Raw genomic sequence first — 12,467 nt, forward strand, 5'->3', positions numbered from 1 at the left:
TTCCCCCCTCTTCACCGGGGAGAGAGAATCACCTGGCCACCACCTCCACCAGGGGACAGCCCCAGCTCAGCAGCCACCATTGCTCCATGGCCCCTCTTCCCACAGCCACAGGGATCAACTCTGCCCTGCTCCGCCTGCCCTTTGGGCTAGGGAGAGCCCAGAGGAATCAGACACGCAAGGGGGCCTGTGGAGAGCAGGGTTCAATTCCCAGCTCTCCTAGATTCCACCTGGGACCTTGGGATAGTCACTGTAATGCACTGGACCTCAGTTTCCCCACCTATACAATGGGAGGAATGATCCTGCCTTTGTCTATTGGGGCCAGCACTGATTGGATGGAGCAGCACCCCCTGTTGAGCTCCCACCCTGCTCCCTGCAACAAGGCACCCCCTGGTGTGACAATGGGGCCAACACTGACTGCTAAGGGAGAGTGCCCCCTACTGAGCCCCCAGCAACAAGAGGAGAGAGCCCCTCCAACAATCAGGCACTGGTTGGGGAAGTCAAAGTAGCCCTCAGGGGTATGGGGAGAGGAAGGGCCCTGGCCCCAAGGGGTTTCCCAGTCCACTTCCTCTGCCCCCCACGAGCAAAGCCAGGCGAGTTGAGATTCAAACCCTTTTCCCCCAAGCTCTTACCGGGGTCAGCACAAGAGGAAACACCTCCATCCTCTGGGTACTGGGCTAACAGGAAGCCAGCATTCCTTCCTTAACAACCAGCTTCCCCAAAAGGGGGTGAGGGGGGAAGAGGGGGAGGTGCCAAAGCACAGGAACCGGCCTCCTCTGGCGTAAGTGAGGTCTAGTCGTTCGAGTGGGGGGGGGCAGCTGGAAGTCAGGATTCCTGGGTTCTAACCCCAGTTCTGCCACTGATCATCCCCTCTCTAAAGTGGGAATAATCTCACTAGATTCCACTCCCCTCCCAGAACTGGGGACAGAACCCAGGAGCCCTGACCCCCACACAAACCAACCACTAGCCCATATTCTCATTCCAGAGCCAGGCACAGCACCCAGAAGTCCTGACTCCCAGCCCCCGCCCAAAAGCACCTCTCTTTAGACACAACTCATCTCTCGGCTGTCCTAAGCTCTGCCCTCCCCCTCCCATCCTGAAAGGGTCCAGAAATATTAACCGATTGGTGTTTCTCTTGTTTTTAAGATATATTTTTTTATTTTAAAAAAAGGAAGGTGGGGGGAGGGGAGGGTGCGATATTAAAAAGCGACTGACTCTGGGTAGCATCCATTGATATGTAAAAAAACAAACCAAAAAAAAAAAAAAAACAATTTTACCCCCCTGCCCAACCAGAGAATAAAAAGGATCCCCTGTTAAAACCTTCCCCTGATGCAGGGCACCCCCCAGTGCCCCACCCACCCCCAAAAAATCCCTGCCCCACCCCATCCGGAAAGCAGGGAGACTAGATGTTGGGGGTGAGGGGAGATCAAACCAGAGTGCCATGTCCTGAGTCAGGGCGGGGAGGAGAGCTAAAAGAGGCCCCCACCAAAGTCCTCAGACATCTCCTGGGCACGAAATGAGCGAAAAAATCCACCTCTCCCACCTGCCCCCAGCTTGAAATGGCCAACGATGCTACGATGTGAGACTAACCAAGGGAATAAACACACAATGGAGGAGCGGGGGGGTGGGGGGCAGTGCTGGGCACGGATTCCCCCCTCCCCCCAAAAAACACCCCTGTAAACCCCTCCTCCGAATCCTACGCCTTCACTCCCTCCCCACTGCAGGTTTTCTACCCCTCCCCAGCCACTTGGGGGTTAATCACGAGAGGGGGGAGGATGCAGCTAGGATGCCAGGGTCCTTTCCTGGCTCTCTTCCCCCCTGCACCAAAAGCCCCCAGGCTGATGGACACCCCCCCATCATCCGTTTCCATGGAGATAGAGGGATGCTGGGAGGGCTGATTCCCGAGACACCCGGGGAAGGGGTGCAGCAGGCAGGGAGGGGCCCGGCAGGAGGCAGCAGCTGCTGGCACAGTCCCGCTTGGCCCCAGCTGCGACCCCCCTGTCTCCCTGCTCAGCCCAGGAAGGAATCCACCTCGTCCTCCTCGAAATGGCTCTGCTGCAGCACCTTGATGTGGTACTCGTAGATCTTCAGCGCGGGGCCCAGGCGGATGGACAGCCCAGTCAGGACGTCTGTGCGCTGCATGAGCAGCAGGGACTTCCCGTCGATCTCCTGCGAGGGACAACGGAGGAAGGGTTAACAGGGCTGGGGAACGGGACACGGGGCCTTTCTCCTCTAGGGGACTGGTTCTCTCCACACAATGCTCCCTGCCTCCGAGCTGGCAGCTGCCCCCACCCCTGAGCACTGACCCAGGGGCGCCAGAACGGGAGGGGCCCAGGCCCATCCACTTTTCCACCACGGGCCCGGCCCCCCCCGACCAGGCCAGAAGCTGGAGCCCAGCCAGGTAAGAGCGGCCCCGGGAGCCCGGGCAACTGTGGGGAACTGCAGACCCTCCACCTGCCTGGAGTGGGGGGGGGCCCCCCCGAGAGCAGCACCCGACCCGTGTCCCCACCCCTTAAGCCCCCCGCCCAGGGCAAATGGAGGGTCTGTGCCCAGGGAGCTGTTATCAAGGCCCAGCTGCAGCTCTTCAGCCCCCGAGGCCCCACCCCCAGGCCAGGCCTGTAGCCAGAGCCAGGTCAGGGTAAAAGCCGCACGAGCAGCTGTGGGGAGCTGCGGACCCTCCACCTGTCCTGGGACATGGACCGGGACTGCTCTCAGGGCCTGCCACCTCCAGGCTTGGCTGGGGGGCAGGTCCTCAGGGGAAGAGGTGGGGCCACAGAGGGGGTGGGGCCTCAAGCCCCTCCCCCCCACACTTTCAGGAGGGATCCATCAGCCCTGCACTGACCTGCTCCTGAAAGGCCAACGCCTGCTCTGCAAATCCAGCCTCTGTGAAATAATCCACCACGTCCATCACTGTCCACTCCACGGGGTCCGAGGGCTTCTCCTTCTTCACCGAGCTGGGCGGGGGGGAAAGGGGAACAGAGCCATCAGGATCCTGGCCACAACCCTCATCTCCCAGGCAGACACAGCCCACACCCTGCCTTCATCACCAGGTCTGAACTCCCCTGCCCCATCCCCTCCCACACTGGGGGGAGTCCCCTGACATCTCAAGGGGAGGGGGCTGGGAGCCAGTCCCTCTCTGCAACAGGGGTCTCCAGGCAGCCAAGGGTTAATGGAGGCAGGAAGGGAATGGGGGAGCTGCCAGAGCATGGAGGGCTTCGCCCATGCCATGGGGGTGGCAGGCCCTGGAGGCTCCCACTGGGGTGGGGCACTGGTGCAGCTGGGAGTCGCTGGGGGAAGCAGCAGGGAAACATGTCACATGTGGAGATTTAAGGACCCAGCCGCCGGGGGTGAAGTGGGAGAGAGTGGGTTGTTAGCCATGGGGATGGGGGACATTTTAGAGCCTGACTTGCTCACACAGGGCTCACAGACTAAATACCAGCCCTGGCGCTGTGCAGAGGGAGATCCTCCTGGTGGCAGCAAGGCGGACGGGCAGGCAAGAAGTCAACGAGCGCAGGACTTACACGCAGCTGAACGGTGTCCCGTCCGCTGCCTGGATGCCTGGCCGCCCGGGGGACAAGGGCACAGGGGGGTCCGCGCCCGCGACGGCTGGAGAGACTGCAAGCAGGAGAGAACGAGAGAGAGATGTCAGGCCCGGCACAATCACAGACAGGGCTTTCACCTCCCCGTGGAACATGAGGAAACCAGCCCCCCGCAGCCCCTGGCTCCCCTGATGTCCTCCAGCCCGACTGATACCCCTCAATCTTGTCCCATTGTCCTGGTTTTCCTCCCGCCCCTAAAGTTCTGCTGATGCTCCTCGATGCTGACCCGCAAGCCTCTGCTATCCCGGCCCTGGGCTCCCCCTTCCCACAGCTCTTCCGATGCTCCTCAATCATGTCTTGCAGCCCCCTGGATATTCCAGTTCCAGAGCTGTCTCCCGAACGCAGACACAGCCAGCACAGCGGAATTTCACAACATCCCCAAGGCTGAGACCTGCCAAACTCATTTCACAGGTGATCTCAGCCACTGCACCTCACCAGTCTCACCCTTCCCCGCCCCCGCCCATAGACCCTTGGTTTCCCCTTACCCCCTTTCCCTAAGAGAAATTTCAGCCCCTGGAGTCTCCCCAATCCGATACCTGCTCTGTCTGGCTGCCCGTAGGAGCCCCCTTCCTTCTTGCCCATCCCGAACTGCTGGCAGGCGCTCTCCCCAGGGGAGCAGGCCTTGGCATGACACCTCTCGCTGCCTTCGCGGTGGGGGCGCTCGGAGCCCTTGTCCGGGGAGTGCTCGTCCGGGGGGTGCAAGTCCCTGGTGTGGCCACCCCCCGCAGGACAGTCCTTCCCACCACGCCTGCTGTCCTTACAGTCCCCGTTCATCTGGCTCTGCTCGGCGGGGGCTGCTTTGCCGTCACTCTCCAACCCAGCCCCGGCGCCCGCCCCCTCGTAGTCCGGAGCCTCGGAGCCCTCCGACATGGTGGAGGCCTCGTCATCCTCCTCTTCCTCCTCCCCCTTCTCCTCCGATGGCTCCTCCCCGGCCTTCTGCGGGCACCAAGAATCCAGAGTTAGAGACCCCAGGAAGCTGCTCCCCTGTGCCCTGCACAAGGCATCTTCTGGGCAAGGCTGGGGCTCCTGGTTTTACCCACCATTGGGCCCCATCTAGCCACTCTCCCTGACTCGGGACCCCCTGCTAACCCAGCCCTGGGCTCCACGCCCACATCAGCTCTGCCAATGCCCCTCAATCCTGCCTGGAGCCTCCTGCTAGTCCAAATTTGGATCCCCACCCCAGCTCTGGTGGTGCCCCTTGATCCCAACCTGCAGCTCTCCACCCCCACTATTCCAGTCCCCATACTCCCTTCTCCAGCACCCTGCCTGCTCTAGTGTTAGGCGACTCTTAGGGTACAGGGCTAAGCATCTAACCACAGCGAGTTGGTCACAGCATAAAAATCGACCCTCAAACAGGAAGCTGCTGGGCTACCAGACTACCTCATCAAAAGAGACTTCCTCCTGGAGAGCGCCAGCTGCCACGGAGACCCCTCTGCCGGAGCAGACTACCGGGCACACGTCCAGTTGGACCCACTCCTAGAAGCACCAGGACCACTTTGACTGTGGCAGCACTGGACTGGGGAAGAGTTTGTTGTAAACAAAGGGTGACCAGATAGCAACTGTGAAAAATCGGGATGAAGTGGGGGGTAGTAGGCGCCCATATAAGGAAAAGTCCCAAAAAACGGGACTGTCCCTTTAAAAACGGGACATCTGGTCACCTTAACTTTACGCCCAAAGCTCATGTTGAGATGGGTCAGAGGCAGCATGGTCCAATGTATGTGGCACCAGCCTAGGAGTCAGGAGACCTGGGCTCTATTCCCAACTCTGAAACTGGCCTGTCGGGCGGCCTTGGGCAAGTCACTGCCCTGCTCTCTGCCTCAGTTTCTCCAGCTGTAAAACAGGGATAATCCTTCCTTTGTCTGTCTAGATTATAAATTCTCTGGGGCAGGAACACTCTCTCTCTTGCCACATGCCTGTGCAACACTCTGCACAATGGTGGGTCCCTAATCTCAGATGGGGGCCCCTGCCGCACCCAGCCCGAAGGGGCCCCCGCCCATCTCAGCTGGGGCATCTAGGCACTAATCCAACTCAAACAAAAAAAATGTCTGAAGCAAAACCAGGAGCTCCCAATTTAGTTTTAACAGAGCCTGTTAAAATAGCTCATTAGGATTTAGAAGATAATTACACCCCCGCACCCTTCTGCTTTTAAAAGGAACAAAAATGGTTTAAAAAAAATAGAAATAGAAAATATACCCCCCCTTTGTTCTTTTACAACCACCGCAGCAAAAACAGAGCGAAAGTCCAAGTTCTTCAGCAAGATCTGGCTCTCCCTTCGTCAGAGGCCTCCCCCCTGCAGACTGCCTACCTGAGGAAGCCATGCCAGAGATGCCTGGTTTGTTATTGCCGGGCTGCCAGCCAGGCCCGTGCGGAGTGCTCTCATTATAGTTATATTATGGTAGTGCTCAAAGGTCCCAGTTAGAACTGTGCTGGGCACTTCATAAAGAGAACACAGGCACCCCCAAAACACAGGCAGAGATTGTAGGGTTGCCCAGCAGGCCTGCACCAGGGGTCCTGGATTGTTAAAAGATGGGAAGCAAAGAATAGGATCAGATGATCAGTTTTCACCATGGAAAGTGGTAAATAGCGGGGTCCCCCAGGGATCTGTACTGGGACCCATTCTGTTCAACATATTCCGAAATTATCTGAAAAAGGGGGCAAACAGTGAGATGGCAACGTTTGCAGAGGATACAAAATTACTCATGGTAGTTTAGTCCAAAGTGGACTGCGAAGAGTTACAAAGGGATCCCACGAAACTGGGTGATTGGGCAACAAAATGGCAGATGAAATTCAATGTTGATAAATGCAAAGTAATGCACATTGCAAAACATAATTCCAACTATATGTACAAAATGATGGGGTCTAACTTAGCTGTTACCACTCAAGAAAGATCTTTCAGAGTAACAGCCGTGTTAGTCTGTATTCGCAAAAAGAAAAGGAGGACTTGTGGCACCTTAGAGACTAACCAATTTATTTGAGCATGAGCTTTCGTGAGCTGCAGCTCACTTCATCGGATGCATGCCGTGGAAACTTCAGAAGACATTCTATACACAGAGACCATGAAACAATACCTCCTCCCACCCCACTGTCCTGCTGGTAATAGCTTATCTAAAATGATGCATCCGATGAAGTGAGCTGTAGCTCACGAAAGCTCATGCTCAAATAAATTGATTAGTCTCTAAGGTGCCACAAGTCCTCCTTTTCTTTTTAAGAAAGATCTTGGGGGGAGTCATGAATAGTTCTCTGAAAACTTCCACTCAGTGTGCAGGGCCATCAAAAAATTAACAGCATGTTAGGAACCATTAGCAAAGGGAAAGACAGTAAGAGAGGAAATATCACAATGCCACTATATGAATCCATGGTGCACCCACACCTTGAATACGGCATGCAGTTTTGGTTGCCCCATCTCAAAAAAAAAAAAAAAAACATTAGCATTGGAGAAAAGCAACAAAAATGATTAGGGGGATGAAACAGCTTCTGTATGACAGATTAAAACACCTGGGACCGTTCAGGGGGATATGATAAAGGTCTATACAACCAGGAGTGGCGTGGAGAAAGTGAATTCAGAAGTATTATTGACCCTTTCGCATAACACAAGAACCAGGGGTCGCCCAATGAAATTAACAGGCAGCAGGTTTAAAACAAACCCAAAGAAGTTCTTCTTCACACAACACACAGCCAGCCTGTGGAACTCGTGGCCAGGGAGTGTTGTGGTGGCCAAAAGTGGAACTGGGCTCAGAAAAGAATGAGATACGTTTATAGGGGATAGATCCAGCAATGGCTATTAGCCAAGATGGTCAGGGAGGCAGCCCCATGCTCTGGGTGTCCCTAAGCCTCTGACTGCCAGAAGTTGGGACTGGATGACAAGGGATGGATCACTCACTAATTGCCCTGTCCTGTTCGTTCCCTCTGGTCACAGTCACTGTTGCAAGACAGGTTACTGAGCTAGAGGGACCATTGGGCCAGCCCAGGAAAGCTGTTCTTATCATAAGGCTGTGCTGGGCCCAGCATTGGTTGCCAGGGGGCTGTCTGGCAGGGCTGGGGCCCAGCGCCCACGAACGGTTGCCGGGAAGCAGCTTGCAGGTTGGTTGTTCCTGGATGCTTTGCTGTGAGCATAGCGCTGTTTGAACAGACCCATCCATCACACAGACTGTCCAGACCAACGCATCACAGCCAGGGCAGGCATCGTCGCCCAGGACCTTGCCAGGACAGGAGGCCTCAGCGGATCAGAAACTACGGCGGCACTCGTACCCTAAACTGGAACAATCCTGGACCTCACCCAACCCGATTCCCATGGCCGCTTTCATTCTAAGCCCCTTCGACGGGCACTGCCCATGGTCCCTCCCACCCCAGATGCCCCATGGCACCCCAGGCAGTCCTGCCTCTTGACACCTTGCATATCCTGTGACTCTCCGGGCATGTGCCTGTACAGGAGCGAAAGAGGCTGCCCCAGGGCCCGGCCACGGGCACCTTCCCTGGAAACAAGCACCAGATCACTGCCTGACCCCTAACTCCCTGGCAGCCCTGCCCCAAGCAGCCCCGATCCCTTTACTCCATGTGCAGCCCTTTCCTATGCATCCCCCCTCCAGCCATCACCTTCTTGTGCAGCCCTTTCCACCCCACGCTCAGGTCCTATCCCAAGCACCCCCTAAGCCAACCCTTTTCTGAGCTGAACCTCCCCTGTGGCCCACGGCACTGCCCCCTGCTCACTGCCCCTCCCCCCACAGGGGCCGGAGCACCGCTCACTCCCCCCCCAGACACAGCCCCGCCCTTCCCAGACATTGCCCCTCCCCCCACCAGGGCACGGCTCACTCCCCCCGCCCCCAGACACTGCCCCTCCCCCTCCGGGGCCGGGGCACCGCACCCCCTCGCCCCACCCTGGTACTCACGTGCCGCCTGCCCAAGCCTTCCCCACCCCCGCCACTGCCCCTTTCCCCCGGTCACCGCTCACCCTCCCAGTCCCTCCGGGCGCCAGGGCGCCGCTCACCCCCACCCCGACCCTCCTGCCACCTGCCCCAGGCCCTCCCCCGCGCTCACCTTGCTCCGGTGCGCCCTGGCGTGGGGGGCGCGTCCCTGGGGCCCCCTTTCCGCCCGGGCCAGAGCAATGCTGCCGAAGCGGGTCCTTTCCAGCCTCCCGCGGGCCACTTCCTCCTCCAGCAGCCCCTGGACTCGGCCGCGGGTCACCCGGCCGCCGCCGGCCGCGCTCCCATCCCCGCCCAGGTAGCGCACGATCTCCCGCAGGCTGACTGGGGAGCTGCGCTCCGGGGCCTCCTCTTCTGGGGCCGGGGGCGCAGGGGGCGGCGGCCGCTCCCGGCCGGTCCTACGAGGAGGCGGCGGCGGCGGCGGCTCGGCGCGGGGCGCTGCCCGGTGGGAGCGGGGCGCGGCGGGAGCCGGTGCCCGCGTGGAGCGGGGCGCGGCGGGGGACGCTCCGGGCGGGGAGGCGCGGTGCGGGCGGGAGGCGCCCCCGGGGCGCTGGGCCGGGGCCGGCGCCGGGGCCCCCCGGCGGGGCGGCTGGACGCGGGCGGCGTTGCGGTAGGAGATGCTGCCTTTGTAGCTGACTCGCAGCACCGCCCGCTGCTGGATCAGCTTCTCCAGCTCGGCCCGGGTGCGCTCGGGCTCCGGCCCGTGTCTCCGCCGCACCATGCGGCAGATGCGCTCCAGGTCCGGCCGCGCCTTGCGGGAGCGCAGCGAGTCGATGGTGTCCAGGATCCACTCCTGGTAGCGGGGCGCCTCCTGCCCCGGCGGGGGCGGCGGGGGCCCGGCCATGCCGCCGCCTCCTGGTTCGCCCGGCCGGGGCCGCTACCGCTTCTCTGCCTCCCCTCCCCCGGGGGCTGCGCCCGCTGCACCGGCTCCTTCGGCGGGGCCTTCTGCGGGCGGCTGCACGGTCCCGGCGCCGCTGGCGCTCCCCGCTGCACCGGCTCGGCTCGGCGCGCCGCCCCCTGCCCGCGCGGAGTCGCTCCTCCTTCCCCGAGCGCTATCCCCCGGCCGGGCTCCCCAAGCGCTGCCGCGGCTGCAGCTGGAGTCGGTGGCGCGCGGGCTGGTCCCGGGCAGGCAGCGCGAGCCCCTCCCTCCCCGCCGCACGCGCCGCCGCCCGGGACCCGCAGCCCCTCGCGCGGCTTAAGGAGGCGCCGCTGCCCGCAACCTCCCTTCCCCCGGCCGCTTAAGGTGGAGCCGGCGAGTTCCGAGTCCTGCGTGTTTCCCGGCACTCCGCCGTCCAGCCCAGCCCCTCACCCCTGCCTTTCTGACCCCCAACAACAGTCCTCACCGCTCACCCATCCCCCTCTCCACCCCCCACCAGCATTCATCCCCCCAGGTCCCCTCCCCCCGACCCACAGCAAACTCTTCCCTATCCCCTTCCTGCCCCCTCCCCGAAACCTGCCCTACCTCCCAGCAGCCGACTCCATCCCGCCGCAGTCGCTGCCCCCCCATCACCCCACTTCCCGCACAGGGGAGCTGGCCCATGTCCCCGCTTGCAGCTGGCTTTGGTGGTGCTGCAGAGCGGCATTGGTGGAGGCTTGGTCGCCCCTTTAGGGGATGGGGGAGCTCATGGGGTGCTTCCATGCCCCCCCCCACCCGACAACCAGGGGCTCAGGGTGCAGGCGAAGTAACCCTGGGTCCATCCAGAGGGGGGGCAGCTAAGCAAGGCTGGCTCAGAGGGGTGGGAAATAGAGCACGGAGCCTTTCTCCTCTAGGGGGCGCCCGTCTGGTGGGGGGCTGGAATGGGACACAGGAGCCTGTCTGCCCTAGGGGGGGCTGCTGGTGGCAATTGAACTCTTACCCACTGCCCCCCATTCTGCTGCCTCAGGGGCCCCCTTGCTGCAGTTCATTCTGGCCCCCAGCAGATGGGCCACCATAGCCTCTGAGGCAAGCAACTCACTTTAGCTCTTTTGGCTGGGGCCTGGTTAGTCACAGCCAGGCCCAAATGAGCCAGGGAGCCTGAACTCCTAAGTGGGGGGGTGGGGGCACCCTTCTGGTGAGACACAGGACCACAGGGCCCAAGTCCCAGACAGCTGCCAGGGCCCAGGACTGTGGCAGCAAAATCCTGAAAGCCCTTAAGGGCCCGTGCTGCTTGCCCGCTCCCCCGCTGGCAGGATTTTGCAGCACAGCTGGCAGACTGGCAGCAGCCGCTTTCCCTCTCTGCATGGCTGGCTGGCGCCAGCTGAAAACACCACTGAGCCGTTCACCCTGAGTATGCAGCCCCATGGCTGTTGGGTTGGATTTGCAGCTCTGGAGCTACCTGGCAGTCAGACCTGGCTCTCAGATAGCCTGGGCCCAGATTCCCAATTCACATCATGCCACTGGCATCACCTGGTGTCAATTGGCACCACTCCCTTAGAGTCCACAGAGACGAAAGACTGATGCCAGCTGAGGATCTAGTTTCTTATCTGGCTACCAGCCTCAACCAACGGCCCCTGGCCTGAGGGATGGTACCAGGCACAGCTCCGTGCAGGACATCTTGGGGTATGAGGCTCCAGCCGGGCACGATGAAGGAAGTGGGGGTCAATGGGGGGGCAGGGGCGAGAACAGCAGCCTTGGTTATCATCACTTTATAGATGGGAAAATGAGGCAGAGAGAAGGGCTCAGGTCACACAGCTGGTGGCACAGGACCCAGGAGTCCTGACTTCCAAGCCCCATCCGATCCTAACGCCCAGAGCCCACTCCCCTCTAGAACCCAGGAGTCCTGACTCCCAGCTCCAGCTGCCCTGGCCTTACTCAGTAGATCCCGTCACAGAGCTGGACTAGAACCCAGGAGTCCCAGTACACAACCCTACCCCCATGCTCATGCACCCCACTTTAACCACTAGAACATGGTCCCTTGGTATTGCTGGAAATAGTAGCCAGTCACATGATCAGTCCTATGCCCTCTGACATGGCGGGTGGATTAAGGAGGGGCCATGCTTGAAGCCGCCCTGCTGCGCTAATCATGGAAGGCATCCAAAATGGTGGACGGGGACAGTCTGCAGAGGTGTAGCCAACGTAGGCGGGGTGGAGAAAAGGACTTGGAGAATCCAGACTCCTGGGTTCTATTTCCAGCGGTGGGAGCGGAGTGGTGTCTAGTGGTTAGGGGAGGGGCTGGAAGCCAGGACGCCTGGGTTCTGTGTGTGCTCCACTCTGTAAGAGGCGGATAATACCTGACACACACATTACAGACAGTCAACGTGCAATCTTGGTGATTTTTAAAAAAGGAACTAAAAGTAGCTTAGGCCCAATGCCCGCCCCCACCCCAAAATCCTCTGCCAATTTTTACACACTTTTTAGGCCCCCCACTCATGTAAGACCCACGCCAAACAAACAGGGGATCTGCCCATAGCCAGACAGCAACAGAGACCCGAGAAAATGCTGCAAAGCGTAAACTGGGCAAACTCGGAAGGCTATTTGCCTGGCTTCCGCCACTGCAGCGATACCAACCCTGACCGGTGAAAAATAACGATGGGCCTCAAACCAAATCTTGAGATTGGCTTCAAAATCGTGAGATTTTATAAATACTTGGCAGGGTGTTTTTATTCACTTCCTGCTATGGGGACTTTTAAAAGGTCACCTGGTTCAAGCTTTTCTCTGCAGTGAAGAGGGCGAGACAGGGAGGGTTTTTCCACCTGAGGAAATTAACAGAAAGAGCTACAGTGGAACATAGTGACTCCAGTCAAATTTCCCCATGCAGACAAGCCCTGATTGCTTTTTAATCAAACTGGGGAGGCTCACATGATTTGGTGACTGGTGCCTTAAGAAGAAAACAAAAGCCCCACGCACAAATCCTGTCAGCCTTGTGTCCGAAGCACAAAGGTTGCTACGAGTAAGAATATGAAGGTTACATTAAAAAATTTCAGCCGGGTTCCTTTGTACAGGCAGTGGTGCCCAGAGGCAGAGCGGGGCAGT

At 59.5% G+C, this 12,467-nt stretch overlaps 1 protein-coding gene across 1 annotated transcript; it reads right to left on the bottom strand.

Moving 5' to 3' along the window:
• Positions 1 to 1,235: 1,235 nt before the first annotated feature.
• On the bottom strand, positions 1,236 to 9,681 carry SAMD1 (sterile alpha motif domain containing 1). The gene is made up of 5 exons (XM_073318771.1): positions 8,631 to 9,681; positions 4,133 to 4,532; positions 3,519 to 3,612; positions 2,840 to 2,951; positions 1,236 to 2,166 (listed from the first exon to the last, which is right to left on the bottom strand). The coding sequence occupies exons 1-5, from the start codon at positions 9,357 to 9,359 to the stop codon at positions 2,008 to 2,010; spliced, it is 1,494 nt and encodes a 497-aa protein (XP_073174872.1). The 5' UTR covers positions 9,360 to 9,681; the 3' UTR covers positions 1,236 to 2,007.
• Positions 9,682 to 12,467: the final 2,786 nt, after the last annotated feature.

This window comes from Lepidochelys kempii, chromosome 20, assembly GCF_965140265.1.
Source record: "Lepidochelys kempii isolate rLepKem1 chromosome 20, rLepKem1.hap2, whole genome shotgun sequence".
Taxonomy (NCBI): Eukaryota; Metazoa; Chordata; order Testudines; family Cheloniidae; genus Lepidochelys; species Lepidochelys kempii.

Bases quoted from the DNA above. Each gene is read 5' to 3' on its own strand.
- SAMD1 (XM_073318771.1), bottom strand. From the start codon at position 9,359: ATGGCCGGGCCCCCGCCGCCCCCGCCGGGGCAGGAGGCGCCCCGCTAC. The intron at 3,613-4,132 runs GTATCGGATTGG...TCCTGCTTGCAG, and splicing joins CGGGCAGCCAGACAGAGCAG to TCTCTCCAGCCGTCGCGGGC. The intron at 2,167-2,839 runs GTCAGTGCAGGG...TGTCCCTCGCAG, and splicing joins CGTTGGCCTTTCAGGAGCAG to GAGATCGACGGGAAGTCCCT.